The 20,640-nt window shown below is 47.2% G+C and overlaps 1 protein-coding gene across 1 annotated transcript in view; it reads right to left on the reverse strand.

Moving 5' to 3' along the window:
• Positions 1–16,842, reverse strand: part of ANKDD1A (ankyrin repeat and death domain containing 1A) — a 61,279-nt gene extending 44,437 nt beyond the window's left edge. The window contains exons 1-4 of the mRNA XM_006831849.1: positions 16,790–16,842; positions 8,689–8,792; positions 6,837–6,965; positions 3,486–3,584 (exon numbers count right to left, since the gene is read on the reverse strand). Coding sequence (XP_006831912.1) covers positions 3,486–3,584; positions 6,837–6,965; positions 8,689–8,792; positions 16,790–16,823 — 366 coding nt within the window. The 5' untranslated portion in view covers positions 16,824–16,842. The remainder of the gene's footprint in view (positions 1–3,485; positions 3,585–6,836; positions 6,966–8,688; positions 8,793–16,789) is intronic.
• Positions 16,843–20,640: the final 3,798 nt, after the last annotated feature.

Genomic DNA, 20,640 nt, shown 5'->3' on the forward strand with positions numbered 1-20,640 from the left:
TGTGGGATGACATCAAAAACATCATACAGGAAGAAAGCCAAAGGTCATTAAGGAGACAAGAAAGAAGGAAAAGATCAAAATAGATGTCAAAAGAGACACTGAAACTTGCTTTCCAGTGTAGAGATGCTAAAGCAAATGTAAGAAATGAGGAGGTATAAGAGCTGAACAGAAAATCTCAAAGGTCATCTCAAGAAGACAAAGTCAAATATTACAACAAAATGTGCAAAGATCTGGAGTAAGAAAACCAAAAGGGAAGAACACGCTAAGCATTTCTCAAGCTGGGGGTACTGAAGAAAAAATTCAAGCCTCAACTTTCGTTATTGAAGGATTCTCTGGGCAAATTATTGAATGATGCAGAAAGCATCAAAAGAAGATAGAAGGAATTCACAGAGTCACTGTACCAAAAGGAAATGGTTGATGTTCTACCGTTTCAAGAGGTAGCATATGATCAAGAACCAATGATACTGAAGGAGGAAGTCCAAGGTGCATTGAAGGAATTGGCAAAGAAAAAAGCACCAGGAATTGATGGAATAAAATTTGAAATATTTCAAAAAAGTGAAGCGGCACTAGAGGCGCTCAGTCATCTATGCCAAGAAATTTGAAAGACAACTATCTGGCCAACTGATTGGAAGAAATCCGTATTTGTGCCCATTACAAAGAAAGGTGACCCAGTGGAATGCAAAATCATCGGACATTCTCTTTGATAGCCCATGTGAGTAAAGTTTTACTAAAGGTAATACAGAAATGGCTGCAAGCATACATTGACAGAGAACTCTTAGAGGTTCAAGTAGGACTGAGAAGAGGACGTGGAACAAGGGATATAATTGCTGATGTGCAATAAATCTTAGCTGTAAACACAGAATATCAGAAAGATGTTTACCTGTACTTTATTGACTACGCAAAAGCTTTCAATTGTGTGGATCATGACAAGCTAAGGACAACATTGCAAAGTATGAGTATTCTGGAACACTTAATTGTGCTCATAAGGAATCTGTACATAGACCAAGAAGCAGTTGTTCAAACAGAACATAAAAACACTGAATGGTTTAAAATTAAGAATGGTGTGCGACAGGGTTGTATTCTTTCACCATATTTATTCAACCTGTATGTTGTTGTTGTTGTTGTTGTTGTAAAGTACCGTGGAGTCGGTTCCTACTCATAGTGACCCTGCACAGGGTTTCCGAGGCTATAAATCTTTACAGGACGAGAATGCCTCATCTTTCTCCCATGGAAATGCTGGTAGTTTCGAACTGCCAACCTTCAGGTTAGCAGCCCGATTTGTAACCACTACGATGCTGAGCAAATAATCCAAGAAGCTGGGTTCTATAAAGAAAAACGTGGCATCAGGATTGGAGGAAGACTCATTAACAACCTGCGATATGCAGATGATACAACCTTGCTTGCTGAAAGTGAGGAGGACTTGAAACCTTGCTCGCTGAAAGTGAAGAAGACTTAAAATACTGATGAAGATCAAAGAGCACAGCCTTTGGTATGGATTGCATCTCAATGTAAAGAAAACAAAAATCCTCACCACTGGACCAATCAACAACATTCTTATCAATGGAGAAAAGATTGAAGTTGTCAAGGACTTCATTCTTCTTAGATCAAGTATCAACACTCTTGGAAGCAGCAGTCAAGAAATCAAATGATGTATTGCATTAGGAAAATCTGCTGCACAAGACCTTTTTAAAGTGTTGAAGAGCAAAGACATCAGCTTAAGGACTAAGGTGTGCCTGACCCAAGCCATGGTATTTTCAATAACCTCCTATTCATGTGAAAGTTTGACAGTGAATAAGGAAAACCATAGAAGAATTGATATATTTGAGTTATGGTGTTGGAGGAGAATATTGAAAGTTCCATGGCTGCCAAAAGAACAAACAGATCTGTGTAGAAAGAAGTGTAGCCAGAGTGCTCCTTGGAGGACAGGATGACCAAACTTCATCTCTCATACTTCAGACATATTGTCAGGAGGTACCAGTCGCTGGAGAAGAATATCATGTTTGGTAAGGTGGCAGGTCAGAGAAAAAGAGGAAGACCCCCAACGAGATGGATTGGCAAAGTGACAGCATAAATGAGCTCAAGAGTGGCAACAATTGGGAGGTTGGCCCAGGACCGGGCAGTGTTTCGTTCTGGTGTGCATAGGTCACTATGAATTGGTACCAACTCGATGGCACCTAACAACGACAACAACTGGTGGGTCTAATATCTACAGCAAAGTATAGTAGAAAAAAAGTAAAACAGGATTTTGAGAAACTGTAATGTGATATGAAAACGTGAATGGCCAAGTTTTCCACTGTTGACTAAGTCACAGGTAACAACAATACGGCTGTGGTTTGTTGCCTACACCAATCATTGAAAGAAATGTTAAATTAATGAAATTAAATATGTAACTTTTGTGCCTATCCAAGTCCATGGATCCCATGAATTTTATCCAATGACACAAAATAAGAAAGCCAGGTCGAAGGTACTATGACCTGGAACTACACTTTCATAAGGGTCACTGACACCTCAAACATTGAGACACCAGTGGAGGAATTCCAGGATCTTGCTTTGGGGTCAGAGGAGCGCTGGCCGGGCTCTCCTCCTCCAACCACAGCCAACACAAGGAAGGGGATGGCTGGGCTCCCCAGCCGCCAGGCTCGGTACCTAGCTCCACTTGCTTCTCCTACAGTTCAGGGGTGAGTACTACTGTCAGGTGTGAAAACTCAGGCTTGGTGGTCAAGCAGCTCTCCCAAGGTTCCACAGATTGGTAAATGGCATCTTTTGTCCCACCAGATGGACAACAAGGGGAGCAGGGTCCCGCTAGCAGGCCCTCTCTTTTCTCTTCCTAACTGTCCTCTGAAGATGCCCTGGTAGCTCACAGGTCACTGCTTGGCTGGTAATCAACAGGTGTGCACAGTATGAATGCTCCCAGAGGTTCTACAGGAGAAAGGCCTAGTGAACTGTTTCCTTAGAGATTGCAGGCAAGTAAACCATATGGGGCAGTGCTTCTTTATCATATGGGGTCACTATGAGTCAAAGGTGACTTGGCAACCAGCACCACCCCCTAAGAGGGTTACTTTGATTCCTCTTTTGTAGTATTTATAAAAGGAGGCTGACCAGAGAGCTCGGGACTGTCCCCCAATCACTGAATAGCAAAAGGTGGGGAAGGTGGGGAATCAGAAGACAGAGAGCTCCAGGCTTCGACGCTGATGGAAAAGTTCTTCTAAGTTCCCGTGGGATCAGCTCAGAGGACCCAGCTTCATAGGACTGAGCTCAGCTGGGGGTCAGCAGGGGTCTCAAAAGGCTGAAGAAGAGGCAGTTGGGGGCCAGAGAGGACAAGTAAAGGGCAGAATGGGGTAGGTGGGGTGAGGGCAGCAGATAGAGGCAAATGGGTGCAAGTTGGGGTGGATGAAGGCAGACAAAGACAGGCATCGGTACAAATTCGTGGGAAAACAGGAGTGGGGAGACAGACACGGTTAGAGGGCTGCCAGCTGGGGCCTTACCTTGTTCTCACAGTGAATCTTGGCCCCAGAGTTGACCAGAATCTGAAGAATCTCTAAGTGGCCAAACCAGGCAGACAGGAGAAGCGCATTCATCCCAAACTGGGGGAGAGGATGAGGGGAGGTGAAGAGAAAGTGAGGAGGTGTGGTTGTGCTGCCGGGGGTCTGCTGTCCACGTCACAAAATCATCAAGCCCACATAGGGTCACCTGTTCCAGTAAGCTTTAAAATATAAAGACTTTTTTTTTTTTTTTAAATAAAGGCAGATATACCATTGCCTACTTAAGCTTTTCTTAAATGTTGTTTTTGTTTTTAAGTGCTGTCGAGTCAGTTCTGACTCATAGCAACCTTATATAGGTTTTCTGAGAAGCAGTTGGTGAGTTTAAACTACCTATGTTGCGGTTCAAATCAATGTCAGAATGGAGTCCTGGGGTGGCACTGTAGGATAAGCACTGGACCAAAAGGTCATTTAAATTGCAAGGTCAGTGGTGCAAACTCACTAGCCGCTCCTCAGAAACCCTACACAGGGTTGCTGTGGGTGGGAACTGACTTGATAGCACTTAACAACAACAACGTCAGAATACATTCTTTCCAAGTGTAGCTTCATGGAAGGGTTGATGAAGACTTGACCTGGGCTGGTTTTTGAAAATGGACTGTTTCAGTCTGCTACAGAACAACCTCAAGGCACATGGCCTAAATCTAAATGTGTCCAGGGTAGCACCTCACCTGCACAGCAGATGTCCTCTGTGCTGTCAAACATTGCTCACGGGTAGAAAGTCCTTCATGATGTTGCACTGAAACTTGCATCCTGGTCATTCCTACCCCACCGGCCCTTTGGAACAACAGCAAACACGTCCAGGCCCTTCAGCCCAGAAAGTGTTTGTGGAGCTCCTTACTGACCTCAGCCCTTGAATCTTTCCTCCTCTATGAAGAGCGTCCTCAGGCCTCCAAACACACCTCCCAGAATGCAACAGCAGCCAGCACCCTCACACTGGTTTTCACTATCTCTTCTTGGATGTGGTGGTATCAGGCAGTCTGGGGACCACCACTATCTTCAGCCTAAGGGCTATGCTGTCCATCCCCAGTATGTGATAGGCACGCCAAAGTGTTTGTGGGTCAAATGTTTATAAACCAGAACATATTTTCCCACAGAAACACGGTCACATTTCCTAGTCAGGTCAAAGGTCTGTAGTATGGCCTTGTTCTGCTAGATCAATGCTTCTCCCCACAGGTGTGAAAAAGCAGGCTTGCTGTGAGAAAACATTCCAAAGCCCAGCTAGGAGCAAAAACAGAGCTCATCTCATGGGTGTTCTAGGGTTAGAGGCCTTATAATGTGTCCCACCCTTGGGTACTTCAAGCTGCCTGTGGCCTGGGACAGGAGGCAGATGACAAAGTTGGCCAGCTCCTAGTCCTTCTTCAAATCAGACCCAATCTCACAGGTTGGACTTCTGATGGGGAGGGTGACCATCCCTCAATACTCTGCACAGGTCACAGCTGCCTCCCCACAGGCTCCACGAGGATCCTTTGTGACGGATACCAAGAAATGTCGTGTTAGTGGCTGGCACCAGATTGTTTCTTATAGAGGAAATGGCTGTCTTTGGGTGAAAGCTTTGACAAGTGGTCAGGGTAAAAGATGAACCACAGCAGGCTGAGGAGCAGACACCTGAGCATCCAAAGAGAGAGTTTCACTGCTTTACCTTAAAAAGAATTTGCTAGAATTTAGAGGAGGTCATGGGAGGAGTTTAGAAAAAGAAGAAAATAAGAAAGGAGGGAGAATTGAGGCTAGGGCCCAGGACAAGGGACTGTACAGAACAAAGACTGTCAGATGTGGGATTGTATGATTGTCCATGATTTTCGTGTGCGAAAGTCCTTGGGTAGATGGGGTCTCTGTGGAAATGGGGAGAAAGGACTGAGGTCTATGTTTGGGGTGACATCAGGGAGTTGCAAAAGACTATTTGCAAAAGAGCAAGAGGACGGCAAGAGTTGAACAGAAGTCAGCAGTGCTAAGAGTTTAAGGGTTTCCTCCTTGGGGAAGCAGCAGGGTCTGCCAGAGAGCCTCAATGGAGACTGAAACTGGTCTCAACTAGAGCTGAATCGACCAGGAAACCTGGCACTAGCTCAGAGTCCAGCACCTGGGAGAATATCAGTGACTGGCGGCTGGCTGAGGAAGGGACTAAATAAGTCTGGGGCAGAGTCCAGAGGGAGAAGTCCACAGGAACTTGGGAATAAAAGGTTTCAAGGTTCAAGCCTGGGGAACAAGAATCACGAGAATCAGGGCCTCCTGCCAGTGAGAACCTCAGAGGACCCTCACAGTACTAGACCAGACTTTATCCCCCTGCCTCATTCCCAGGAACTGTCCAGCACACTGTAGCATATCACTAGAGACCTGCCTCCAACAACACAACTTCCTGCCCCTCTCGTACCCTCCAATTATTAAACTCAGCTTGCTCACTTGCATTGACCTTTGTCAAAATTGTGTGTATTGCTGTTAGCAGAGGAAACAGAGAAGATTTATAAAAAGACTTCCTCTTAATGTTTTCCCTTCATTGCCTTCTCTCACTTGGTCTTCGAAGAAAGAAGGAAGAAACAGAGTGGAGGGGTGATAGTGGGCAAAGGGCTATGCAAGGGTCTGCAGTGTTTTGCTGGGAAACTGAGATGGAGAATCCCAGACATTTTCCTGGCTGAGCAACCGTGAAATGAGGTCTAAACAGGTTTGAGGAGAACTGGGAAGGAGGGCAAGGGTAGGTGGTGCTACCCACGCCCAACACTGGCTTATAATCAAGTCCCTTAGTGCGGTGGGATCTAAGAACAGAGAGAAAGCCTGGGCCACCGTCTTCCCTCATCCAAAAACAGTGTTTTCATAGACAGCTGTGTGTCTGTAGGAAGTCTGTAATTTTTCAAAAGCTAAATTTAGATCCTTAAATGAATCTCTGTCAAATGTCATTGTCAGAGCCAGCCCTTTGTCTCAGACCCTCATTGTGGAGATCATCCGGTAGACCCTGTCCTTTAGTGTTCTCTCTCCTCAATGTGCTGCCAACCAATTTGTTAAGCAAGACAGTTAGTACCCTGTGGCATATCATGAGAGACTTTCTCCTGGTGACTATTAAACAGGTCTTTTCAATCTATCTAATTATCCTTCCTACAGCCCATATCGCTCGCTCTTGTCACGTGGCATCACGAGGAATTGCAAAGACTCTGAGAACTGAAAAGTCCTTGAAAATGGAGCGCTCCTTGTTCAGTAATAAATTCGGGGGGGGGGGGAGAGACTTTGAGTCCCCGCCCACCTGCACGTGTGCATCAGCAATCCACAGCAACCTCAGCAAACAGACATGGTTCAGATGTCCCTCCCCCAGACAGACAGGCATGCCTCCTGAGGGGCCCTTACCACATCCTCGTCGTCCACAGCAGCCTCGTGTTCCAGCAGCAGCCGTACAGCCTGCTCATGCCCTGCACCCGTGGCCCAGTGCAGCGCCACCCTGCCCACCTGCCAAGAAGAAGAGGATACCTGTCAGGGGGGCCAGCTGCCTAGCCCACCTCCCACATTCCCCTAGCTGGGACAGCTGGTCTGCAGGATGGAGGAGTCTTTGCTGGCTTTCCTTTGTCACGAACCTGTCAAGGTCTCCCTCAATCATCAAGCCCAGCTTAGCATCTCATCCTGGATGAGGCCTTTTATGACTCCCTGCCCGCTGCCCCCAACCCTAGGGTTTCTTCTTTTCACACACTCCTGCCCTGGCCATAACTAGGGAGGACTGTCTCCCCCACTCTGCTGTGAGTGCCTCTGGGACCAGCTGTGCCTTGATCCCTCTGTGCCCAGGTGCCCAGCACCTGCCTGACATGAAGCTAGAAATGAATGCTTCACAAGGGTCCCTGCCCAACCTGCTAATCCAGGCTGCCCCTCACTCTACTCTCAACAGACTGTCTCCCACCACCCAGGTGATTATTTCCTAGGAAGGTGAGGAGCAGTGTTGAGGGGCAGTGGGGAGGTGTTTCCATGAGCAGAGAAGCTCTTCAGATTTCCTTCTCATGCAGGCCTCTGGACCTAAGCCTGCTTCCAGCTGTCTGGTCCACTGCATCTTTCCTCCCACCACCAGAAAACAAACCAGCCACCTATATATAATCCCCATGGGGCACCTAAGTGCCTAGGTTCTGTCATCTCCTTCCCTCAGGGCAGGGCTAAAGGGGCCTGACTTCTACCCACCTCACTGTCAGATCAGCATCATGCTCTCTAGTCCTCAGGACAAGGCCCCAGGGGAAGTCAGCCCAAGAGCCCACTGCTGTCTGTGGTTACAGCTTGTGAGGGGACAATGACAGGAAACATTAATTTGCAGTGTGGCCACAGGCACTCTCTTGTCAACTAGCTGTTTCTTCCTTCCTCAGGGACTGCTTCTGACTCCTGATCTTTAACCTCCTACCACCTAGCTCTGACTTTTGCTCTTGGGTGTGCCTTTCAGACACTAAGAGCCTGCTTTGGAATTGCTAGTTCCTGGGTGATACAAATGGTTTGTGTTCATCTGCTAACTTAAAGGTTAGCGGTTCAAACCCACCCAAAGATACCTTGAAAGAAAGGGCTTGCAAACTGCTTCTAGAACTATTACAATCAAGAAAACTCTGTGGAGCTCAGTTCTGGTCTGAAACACATGGGGCCACCATGAATTGGTATTGAATCAACAGCAAAGGGTTTGGGGTTGTTGTTTTGGGGTGGTTTTTTTTGGTTGACTTGGAATCCTGACCCTGACCATGGGTGAGTCCCGTTACAGCTCTAAGTCAGGTTGGTGGTTTCAAACCCACCCAAAGGCACTTCCAGATAATGTAAATGTGCCTGCCTTTGGCTCAATAAACTGGTCCATCTGTGTGGTGGCATCGCCATGGCATTATCTGGGGCTGGGTTGTTACTGTTAAGTGCTATAGAGTCAGTTCTGACTCACAGAGACCCTGGATAGGGTTTCCAAGGAGCAGTTGGTGGGTTTGAACTGCTGATCTTTTGGTTAGCAGTCCAGTGCTTAACCTACAGCGCCACGCCAGGACTCCCAGTTATAGGAACCCATTCTGCATATAGGAGCCCTGGTGGCACAGGGGGCTATGCATTAGGCTGCTAACCCACCAACTGCTCCAGGAGAGAAAGAGAAGCTGCCTGCTCGCCTACAGATGTACAGACTCAGAAACTTTAAGGCGTGGGTTTGATTTAGTGGGCTTTTGGTATTACGCACGTGATTTCTGGCCCTGATGTTAACTTTCCTCCCAATCAGCTCCTTCATCCTCTCCATGTTGTTGCAGCGGGCTGCCTCGTGGAGCTGCCTCTCCAGAGGAAGCACTGCAGGTGGGAAAAAGGGGTGAGGGGTGGGAGAAGGGGTCCCCCACACTTCATAACAAGGGGCTGCATAGAACATTCCCAGGGAGGATCTTCCAGCTAGAAATGGGGTTATGGAGATGGCTCTCCTCCTGCTCAAGATCAGGGGCCATTCCAGACAGGCTGCTTTTCCTTACTCACTTCCGGAATGCTCACATGACCAGCAGCCCTACTATGTGACCCTCACCCCCTCAAAGGGCCCACCATCCGGTGTTCTCATGTCCCCTCTCCAAGAACTGCTCTCTGGGAAGGGATAATGAGTCTGTGGGTGATGCAAACATTGGATTACTAACCAAATCCACCCAGAGGCAACTCAGAAGAAAACTCTGGTGCTCTGCTTCCTAAAGGTCACAACCTTGAAACCCCTACATACGAAGTGCTCTTCTTTCTGCACGCACAGGGACCAGGGACGCTGTGAGTCAGAATCAACTCAACAGCAATGCGGTTTTGTTTTGTTTTGTAGTTTGGAGTCTGTCACTACCATTTCCAGAGCTCTGCCCAGTGTAGATGAGCACCAAGACTTCCTGAACCGCCTACTGTTTAGCAGCCAGCTACTTTAGCCACTGTGACACCAGGGGAGAGTGTGCCTTAATTGGGGCTGCATCTTATAGTGTCAGCCCCAGGCAAGGACAGACAAGCATGTGCACTCCACTTGTATGCCTCTGCATTCCATTCCTCCACCTCATTATTACTCCACACCCAAATCCTTGGTAGCTCTCATCTATCCGGAAAGGTCCACTCTGATTTGTCCTCTCCCTGATCTCTCTCTGCTTCCTTCATCATTACACCTTCATCTCATTTCCTCAGAGAAAAGAAACCTCAATGTTGCCCTCTGTTGCAGACACAAGTAGGCTCTGTGGTCATGTAGTTAGCAGAATATGGTCGTGGTGGTGATGTGCCGTAGAGTCGGTTTCGATTCATAGCAATCCTGTATAGGGTTTCTCAGGCTGTAAATCTTTACAGGAGCAGAAAACATCATCTTTCCCCTGTGGAACCGCTAGTAGTTTCAAACTGCTGACCTTGAGGTTAGCAGCCTGACTTGTAACCATCGCTACCAGAGCTCCTACGCTGGCAGAATTGTTGTTGTTAAGTACCATGGAGTCGGTCCCTACAAAGTGTTTCCGAGGCTGTAAATCTTTACAGGAGCAGAACGCCTCATCTTCTCCCGCGGAACCACTGGAGCTCTGGTAGCGTAGTGGTTACGAATCGGGCTGCTAGCAGAATAATGTCCCTTAAAAATTCACATTCATGTGAATGTGATCTTTTTTGGAAACAGGGTCTTTGCAGACATAATTAAGATGCAGTCATATTAGATTCGGGTGGGCCCTAAGTCCAATGGGTGGTGTTCTTACAAAGAGAAGACATACAGAGAAGGTCATGTGAGGATGGAAGCAGAAGTTGGAGTTGTGCCATCACAAGTCATGGAATGCCAGGAGCTGGACAAACCAGGAAGAGAGCTGGCCCTGCTGGCATTTTGATCGAGGACTTCTGGCCTCCAGAACTGTGAAAGAATACATTTCTGTTGCTTTAAGCCATCAGTTTGTGGTATGTTTTTACAGCAACCACAGGAAATGAACAAGTCACACAGTGGGTTAGTGGCTGGTGAGGACCTGGGCTGGTGAGCTGGATTTCTGTATTGTCATCATCATGACGGACTGGCCTTGGCTTGTTCGGATACTGGTCTCTTTGAGTAGACTAGAAGCTTCTTAGGACCCCACCCATGTCTGACCCCTCCTGACCTACCCACAATTCAGTAGTCCCAAAACTGGACACAGGGAGGAATCCACAAAACTCCATTTCCATGAGTGACACTAATAATCCCCAGTGCTCATGGATGCCCAGAGTCCTGGTACAATGCTGCAGGATAAACACTGGACTGATAACCCCAAGATCAGTGGTTCCAACCCACCAGCTGCTCCTTGGAAACCCTATACAGGGTTCTTATGAGTCAGAACCAACTCAATGAAACTTAACAACAACAACAATGAATGCCCATCCATCATCCAGAAGAGCTCAGACACTACCACAGGGACAAATAGTTGCTGGCCCTTTGCATTGTCACATCAGGGCAGGTAATCTAGCAATTATATTGCTGTCAAGCCTACAACCTGCATGTTTTGTCCAATGTGAATGCCGGGAGCCAGCCCCCGCGAGTATCCGGGACACGTGGTCAGTGTCTTGTCAGGAGGGTTAAGGCATGTTAAGGTGATAGGCAGGCCTGCCATGCAGTTTGTCTTTCCAGGTAAATTCCATACAACCTTTCTGATGTGGGAGAGAGTCTTGGAGCTTTCTGTGGGTCCTAGAGATGCTTCTCCAGGGCAATCAACTCTGACTGAGCATTTAGGTTTCTTAATTGTCCCAGGCCTCAGTTTCCTCATCTGCAAACTTGCAGGGTGATTGAAAGGATTAGAAATAAGATATGAATACCCTCGCAAGCTGTCTAGCACATAGAGTGCCATTATCAACATCATCATCATAATCATTCCTCCAAGTCTAAGACCTGCAGGTGGCGGCATCTTCTTCTTTTAGGGCCTTCTCAGCCAGTGGAGCCCCAAACAAGGGAAGCACCTCCCTATCTCCTTCCTTGCATTCTTTTTCTCCACCCATCACCACTGTCAATGCAATATTTACATATTCATGAGGTTTACTGTCTGCTCTCTCCATTATAATATAAACCCAGGGAGGGGAGGGATTTTTGTCTGATTTGTTCATTGCTGTAGTCTTTCAATTCAGTATTGTCAAATGGTTTTGTGATATGTGAATCATTAAATCTCTTCAGGAGCCTGGAAACTATAAGATGCTGCCCCAATTAAGGCAACACTATCGCCTTGGGACATTCTGGTGTCACAGTAGCTAAAGCAGCTGGCTGTTAACCAAAAGGTTGGCATTTTGATCCCATCAACCACTCCATAGGAGAAAGATGTGGCAGTCTGCTTCCATAAAGGTTTATGGCCTTGGCAACTGTGTACCAGGGGTGGGAAACTTTTTTCTGCTAAAATTTATAACATCATTCAAGGGTCATACAAAATTATTAACTTAAAAATTAGCCTGCAATATTTGGTCAATATTCAGACTCCTGGTGTGGTGCTACAGGATCAGCACTAGACTGTGAGCCACAAGTTCAAACCCACCAGCTGCTCCTCGGAAACCCTATACGAGATCACTATGAGTTGGAACCGGCTCGACAGCACTTAATAATAACAACAACATATTTGTTGAAACATTTAATAACTTACGCCTAATATGATGGACTTCTGGTGTGGCGCTGCAGGTTAATGCGGTAAACTGCAACATTGGTTTGGGCCATTAAGGCCGGCAGTTCCAACAGTTCCAACTCATCAGCTGCTCCTTGGAAATCCTGTACAGGGTCTCTATGAGTCGGATCCCAACTCAATGGCACTTACCAACAACAACAACAATGTGATGGCTAAGGAGCTCTGGTAGCATAGTGGTTACGAATCGGGCTGCTAATCTCACAGTCAACAGTTCGAAACTGCCAGCTGTTCCACGGAAGAAAGATGAGGATTTCTGCTCCTGTAAAGATTTACAGCCTTGGAAAACCTATGTAGGGTCGTTATTAGTCAGAACCGACTCCACAGCACAACAACACAATGTGATGGCTAGAATTGCGGTTGCCTTGGCAGAACCAGACCAAATGATTTGGGGACCTTTTATGACCCTGGACCACTCCCCACCCCTGCCCTATACAGTAGTTCTTCTCTGTCCTACAGGGTCAATGAGTCATAATCGACTGGACAGCCATGAGTTTAGTGGAGATCCTTGGGAAACGAAACCACAAGCTCAGATAAATGACAGGAAGGAGGCTCTGTGGCAGCTTCTTGCCAATACATCAGGGATGGGAGAGTGTTTCAGAGAAACATTCTTTTCCAAGTGGTCCCCATTGATTGCTCCTCCCTTCCTTACCCCAGTAGGGGTCTGTCTTCCCTATAGGAAAGGAGGGACCCTGTTATAAGGTAACAGAATAGGCTCTGGGAGGGTCCCTCTCAGATACAAAGCACTTCCAGTGAGCACTGTGTCCTGAGCTTTTCTCTCCTGAAAATCACCACTCTCTAAGTTCTGGAAAAGAGCTGGCACTTCAGGTGTGAGCTTCAAGAGGCTTGGGTTCTAGTACCCGCTCTGCCTCTTTTGAGCAGCAAGATCCTGGGCTAGTCACTTATATGCCCCTTGTGAGGGTGAGGGTCTCTGATTCTTCAGCTGTAAAATTGGAGAGGGTAAAAAAAGGGGTCTGTATAGGTCTTTAGCTTATTTACTTTGGAAGGTTGTTGTTGTTGTTAAGTACTGTGGAGTCAATTCCAACTCACTGACCCTGCACAGGGTTTCTGAGGCTATAAATCTTTACAGGAGCAGAATGCCTTATCTTTCACCCGTGGAACTGCTGGTAGTTTCGAACTGCCAACCTTCAAGTTAGCAGCCTGATCCGTAACCACTAGCCATCAGGAAAGACCAATCACTAGAAAAGATCATCATCGTTTGGAAACTCTCAATGAGATGGATTGATACATTGCCAGACAATGGATTCAAACATACTGACTAGCATGAAGATAGCACATGGCTGGCAACGCTTCATTCTGTTATACATAGGTGGCCATGAGTCTCTGCCAACTCAACACCAATTAACAAGAACAACATTCATCCTGCCCAGCTCTCCACCCTCTGGATTAGCGGAAATTTGGAGCAATGGCCTGGGTTGAGCTGGCAAACAGCCAAGAGTCAGAATGAGGAGCAAGTAGATCCTGCCCAGAAAAGGTTGTAGGAAAAGGACATCAAATCCCAACTAATCTCTTCCCTCCACTGTCACCACATTTCCCCAGTTCCCAGCCACATGAATATGCCTGCACTCTTGAGCCTCTGCCCAGGCTGGGTCCTCTGCCCAGACTTCCCTCCCACACACTCCAATGCTTTGCGACTGCCCATTATTTAAGGGACCCACTCAAGGCATCCTCTGTAGCCAAAACCTTGCGTCCCCTTTGAAATCGCTACCATTAGCCCCTACTTTCCATCAGTGAAGAGTCCTGGTGTGGCACGGTGGGCTAATGCACCAGACTGCAAAGCTGTTTGAACTGCAAGGTTGGCGGTTCAAACAACTGCTCCTTGGAAACCCTATAGGGTCACTATGGGTCGGAATCGACTCAACGGCACTTCACAACAACAACTCCATCAGTGAAGGAGCTCTGGTAGTGTAGTGGTTACAAAGCAGGCTGCTAACCTCAGGGTCAGCAGTTTGAAACTATCAGCTGTCTGCAGGAGAAAGATGAGGCTTTCTGCTCCTGTAAAGAGTTACAGCCTTGGAAACCCCACACAGGATCACTATGAGTCAGAACCAACTCCACGGCACATAACCACCACCACCACTCCATCAGTGAGTAGATACAGTTTGCTTCAGCATTTTGCACACTGTAGGTCTCAAAAGTACCCTGTAAGAAGATACTTCTTGAAAGAAAGACCTACAGGAAAAATATAAAACAACATAGGCAGACCGACTGTTACTACAAGAACAAGCAACATGCTTGCCCAGGAAACATCAAGGCCCCCTCAGTGCAAACCCCCTCCCAAGACTAAGACTCAATGGGAATACACGCTGTGATTGGTGACCACACTCGACACCGATAAGGGGAAGTGAGGGAAAAACAGCAATGAAGTGGTGAGCTAAGCCCTACAATGTTCAATAGACTTCTGTGAACCCGGGTGAAGACCTGGTTGGCCAGCAGTGTGGCAAGACCTGGGGACTCTTGGGCCCAGAGTCAGTGACATAGCCACAGAGGACTAGAGTGGAGAGTGAAGTGTCCAGCTGATAAGAAGAGAGGGCATATGCATAAGAACACCCACACTTGCAGATAATAGTCCTGGCTTCAATGACTGGATGATCAAAGCTCAACCAGAAATAAAAAGAAGAGGAAAAAAAAAAAGTATTCTCATATAATTTGATGAACTTGACCTACACCTATGGAAGCAGTAGCTCAAAAGAGGGAATAAATCCTTACAGCAAGAATCATTCCCACCCCCTCCACACACAGAGTAGACAGGGATGGGCAATTTGGACATTGGCTACCCAAAATGGGGGATGGGGGGCTACAAAGGCAAGAAGTGACTGGCTTACAAGCTTTCAAGAGGGAACCTAGATCCAGAGGGCATGGAGGAAGGTAGAATCTCCAGTGAGTAGTATTCAATCTGACTAGGCAGGGCTGATGCAATGAAATGCCGACGGGTCTCTTGTGATACAATAGTGAATAATTGTTATCAGGACTGATTGTGAGGATTGGAAATGTAAAGATAGACGTTTTATAGGAAGGAGGGGAGTGATTAACTTTTCAATCTAGGAGCGGAGGTCCCTAGGACCATCAGGGGAGAAGAGCAGAGAGCAGGACCCTACCCAGAGAAGCAGTGATGCCTGAAATGGAGCCAGAGATGATGACGATGACGTTGAGCGATGGAGCAGCTGGAGACTTTAGATCCAGAGAGGGAGAGCGACTGTGTACTGAAGACCTGGGGAGCATGGGGAAAGATTGTAACCATGGCAATGAGAGGATATATGATAGAATGAATGTAAAACTAATGTTCTCCCATGTAAACTATCACATAATTCACACACACACACACACACACACACACACACACAAAAGTACCCTGTAAGCTGTAGTAAGCGGGGAGCCCTTGGGTTTTGTTGTCAAGGTTCAGCCAGAGCTGTAGAATTGGAACCAGCAGTAAAGACCTGGCAGCATAAACCTCTCTCTTCTCTCTCCCAATAGCTCCTAGTTGATGCTCTCGCCAGATGCAGCTGCTGAGCCTAAAAGAGCTGGCCTTGAGCAGGCTCCTTGTGCAAGGTTCTGAGGTGCTGTGATCTCACGTGCAGCACACCACAGCTCCTCTCCTCCGGATCTCAGGTTCCCCATCTGATATGGTCTCCATCCAGCCTTGACATTCTGGTGGAGCTGAGACCTCACATTTCTACCACTTAAAGGCTGTGTGTTTTTGGATAACTTACTTCATCACCCTGTGCCTCAGATTTCTCATCTGCAAAATGGGTCCTACCTATAGGGCCACTGTACAGATCATTAGTTCAGTCCCTCCCCATTCCCCCTACAACAAAGAATTTATAAAGTAACTAATAAAGGATTACAACTGGTGGCCCTCTGAGTTAGGCATTAGATTGCTAATGTAAAGGTGGCTATGAGTCTGAAAGCATTTGGTGGGATAGTTTTTTTTTATTCCCATGAGTATGGAAGCCTTGTAAAACAGTGGTTAAGAGTTTGGCTGTTTACCAAAAAGTTGATGGTTCAACCCACCCAGCAGATGCAAAGGAGAAAGCCCTGGCAATTTGCCTAGGAAACCTTATGGGGCAGTGCTAGTCTGTGACATGAGGTCACTATGAACTGGAATCAGCAAAGGGTTTTTGTTTTTTTAATTATTACTATTACCAGTATTCAGGAGTCTTGGTGGTGCAGTAATTAAATGCTTGGCTGCTAACCGAAAGGTTGGAAATTCTAACCCACCAGCCCTCTCTGTGGGCGCAAAGACCTGGCGTTCTGCTCCGGTAAAGATTATGGCCTAAGAAACCCTATGGGACAGTTCTACTCTGTCCTAGACCGTCGCTATGAGACAGACTAGGCCTGACAGCATACGACAATTCCCATTCGAATTTCTAGCTAATGTCTCCTCAGCCACAGCCTCTGGCTAGCTCGTTTTCCAGGAGTATCACTAACTGGAGCCCTAGACGCGCGGCCAATGTCCTCGGCGCCCTCCGCTCAGATCCCAAAAGGAGCCCAAGACAGAGGTGGCCATGCGAAAGGCGCCAATTGCAACCTTGGTCACCCCCGTGGGAAGAGGTCCGCTAGTTCGCCCACGCAGCCAGTGGCTTCGATGCCTCGACCCCAGAGCTTGGGGTGGGCTCCTGGAGCGCACTGTACCCGCTCCCCCCTCCCTCCTTCCCGCCGCGGACTCACGGCCATCCGTCTCCCACGCCAGCTCCTCCTCCATCCCGCCGCTCCGCAGCCCCGGCGCGAGGCGCGTGTCCACCGAGGCAAGCCCGGGGTGAGGCCCCTGGGAGCGTCTGGTATGTGAGACGGCCGTGGGCAGGCTCTTCCAAACCCCTCACTCCTGCCTGGATCCTTCGCTGAAGATCTGAACAAAGCTGCTACGGCCTTTTGTTCCCTCCTCCCCTCCCAGCCAGGCTGCAGGTTCCTCCTCCTCCTCCTCCTTCCCCAACCTGCCCACCACAGCTCAGCACCTTACATTACCGACCCAAATATTTAAAATACATGCACGCAAAACAACACAGATTTGCAAAGACACATACAAGCACGAAGAATGAGTTACACTTCAGACTTGGTACGGTGTCTTCTCTCCTTGCCCGTGCTCTCCTTGCCCGTGACACTTAAAGGCATTTACCGTCTTTTTAAATTTAGGGATGGTTGAGTCCCAGGTATTCCTGCTCAAAGACAAGAAGCTAGAAGACCTCTGAGAGGTGCTGTGACTAGTTCTCTGCAAATCAGAGGATTGTTGTTGTTGTTAAGTGCCATCGAGTCGATTCCGACCCATAGCGACCCTGTATAGGGTTTCCGAGGAGCAGCTGGTGAGCTTGAACCACCAACATTGCAGTTCAAACGACTTTGTAGTCTGACTCATTAACCCACAGTGCCACAAAATGAGAGTGCAGTTCAGGAAGTCTTCGTGGAGAAGAGCGTACTAGGAATGAGCGCTGAAAAATAACTTAATAAATAAATAAAATAATAGCTAGGCTATTAGCCACACTTTATTAACACACTTTGTTAACCACACTTTGTGTAGATTGTCTTATGCTGTCCCTTGAACAGCCCTATGAAATGGGTACTATCATCACCATTTTGTGGAGGAGGCAGTGAAACACAGAAAGGGTAAGTAACTTTCCAACCTTACACCAGTACGTGGTGGAGCCAGGTTTCTAACCCAGGCTGCCTGATTTAAGAGCCACTGGACTGCTAAATGCAAGGTTGGCATTTCAAACCCACCAGCCACTCCTCAGACACTGTACATGAGTCAGAATCAATTTGCCGGCACTTAGCATCAACAAGAGCCAAAGTGGACAGGCAGCAGTCTCTAACTCCTGACCTCCCAGATGGATGGGACCAGAAGTGCCAAGGAGCAATTGGCTGGCACAGCTCCCGGGCTGCCAACCATGCTGTTTGTGGCCCTGGGTCATACAGTTTTATGCTGCTTTATCACCTTTTTCCTGAAGCCACTGTTGCCTAGGGACTATCCACCTTCCCCCTCACTCTTTCCCTGGAGAGCCTGCAGATAAGACCCAATTGACCCTTAGGTGGCATTGGAGAGACTTGGGCAGTGGAGTGACTCTGACAGACTAGTGACCCCAGCCAAACCAGCCGACATGGCCCAAGCTGGGCCACATCCATCCAGCATTTCCCGGTGAGCTCAGAAGGTCCTATGGAAATTCCTCTAGCAGATAGTCCAACTCTCAGTGCTCCTAAAATGAGTCCGATTCATAATGTCACTTACTCCCCCATAACAATTCTGCAAGACAGACATTGTCATCCCCATCTAATGGGTGGGGAAACTGAGGTTCAGAGAGGCTCAGTAACTTGGCTGAGGTCACAGCAGCAAGTAAACAGCAGAGCCTGAATTCGAAAACCAAACCCACTGCCATAGAGTCAATTCCAACTCAGAGTGACCCTATAGCATCGGGTAGAACTGCCCTTTTAGATTTCTGAGACTGCTACTCTTTATGGGAGCAGACAGCTTTCTCTTTCTCTTTCAGAGCAGCAGCTGGTGGGTTCAAACAGCTGGCCTTGCTGTTAGCAACTCACTTTATAACCCAACAATTCACCAGGGCTCCTTGGACCAATCTATTTTTAACCTCCTCCCTTCCTTCAAGGAGTCCTGGTGTGGTGCTGTGGGTTAATGCATTGGACTATAAGGTTGGTTTGAACTGCAAGGTCAGTGGTTCAAGTTCATCTTCGGAAACTCTATACAGGATTGCTATGAGGCGGAACCAACTTGACAGCACTTAACAACACCAACAACTTCTTTCAAGTTCAATTCCCACAGCACCCCTTTCTCATAGCTCTCAAGAAGCTTTCCATAGTAACCAGCTAGTGATCTCGCTCAGTCCCTTCCCTTCTGTGGGCCTCACTCTCCTCTGCTACAAAACTGCCCAGTTAGATAGTAGGGTATGTGAGATCTCTAGTCTACTGGCTGTAGTTAAACACAACACAGCAATCTCCCTGGCCCAGGTAGCTAGGGGCTGAAAGAACCTCAGCACTGATGGCAGATTTCTGCACAACATAACCCTCCTGATTTTTTTTTTGTTCTGACTCTGTCTTAATGAGAAATGAGAGGGGTTTTGTTGTTGTTGTTGTTTACAAAATAGCATTTTGACTTGTGTTTGACAGTCTACCTACTTGATTTCATATTCTTTTGTCATTTGAGGAACATCCTGTTAGGAGGGCAGAGTCCTAGGCCCCATCCCAGACTTGCTGAGTCAGAACCTGGATTTTAACAAGATCTAGTTACTTCCTGTGTAGATTTCAACACAAGGAACGCATCTCTAGTCCATTTACACCACTTGATTCCAATCTATTCTTGAAACTCTTCTGTCCTGGTTTCTCCAAGCAGATTGAATTTCTCTGAGCTGTTGATGTATTGAGCACTGGTTGTATACCAGCTGCCGCTTCAATCCTTAACAGCAAGTTCTCATTCACTCTGTCCCAGGAGTGAAGTAAGAGCCAGTAAGCAGCTAACTCACACTCAAAGCCAGTGCCTTTGGATCCTATATTAATTGCCCACTGGACTGCGAACCACAGGTTGGAGGTTCAAATCCACCAGCTGATCCTCAGAAACCCTATACAGGGCTGCTATGAGTCAGAATTGACTGAATGGCACTTAACAATAACAGCTGCTAATGGAAGGATCCCTGGTGGTGCAGTGGGTTAAGCATTTGACTTCTGACCAAAAGATCAGCAGTTCTAACCTACCAGTTGTTCTGAGGAAAAAAGATAAGGGTGTCTGCTCCCATAAAGATTTTTCAGTCTCAAGAAGTCTATGGAGCAGTTCTACTCTGTCCTATATGCTATGAGTCAGAATCAACTTGATGGCAGTTGTTGTTGTTGTTGTTGTTAAGTGCCATCGAGTCAATTCTGACCTATAGCAACCCTGTATAGGGTTTCCAAAGAGCAGCTGGTGAGCTAGAACCACCGATCTTGTAGTTCAAACGACTTTGTAGTCTGACGCATTAGCCCACAGTGCCATACGCTTGGGTTTTCATTGTTGATGGAACAAATGGCCAAAGATGTAGCGACTTAAAACAAGACAGATTTATTCTCTCGCAACTCTGGAGGTCAGAAGCCCAAAATAATTTTCATGAGGCTAAATTCAAGTCTCTGAGAGGGAGAATCCATTTCCTTGCCTTTCTCAGCTTCTCGTAGCTCATAAATTCCTTGGCTTGTGGTCCTTTCCTCCATCTTCAAAGTGCATCACCCCTTCACCCCATTGCTCCATCATCACATCATGTTCTCCTCTGACTCTGACTCTGATTCCTCTGACTCGGTCCTTCTATGAGGATCATTGTGACTATACCAAACCCTTTGAAGAGTCCTGGTGGGGCACTGCAGGATAAGCTGCTAACCAAAAGGCTGGCAGTTCAGACCCACCAGTCACTCCTCGGAAACATTATGCAGGATCACTGTGAGCTGGAACCAACTCCACAACACTTAACAACAATTGAAGAATGCAGGATAATAACCCCATCTTTGCTAGATCCTTAAGTTAATCACAGCTTCAAAATTTCATTTCAAAGTTTCAT

This window comes from Chrysochloris asiatica, unplaced genomic scaffold (assembly GCF_000296735.1).
Source record: "Chrysochloris asiatica unplaced genomic scaffold, ChrAsi1.0 scaffold00004, whole genome shotgun sequence".
Classification (NCBI taxonomy): domain Eukaryota; kingdom Metazoa; phylum Chordata; class Mammalia; order Afrosoricida; family Chrysochloridae; genus Chrysochloris; species Chrysochloris asiatica.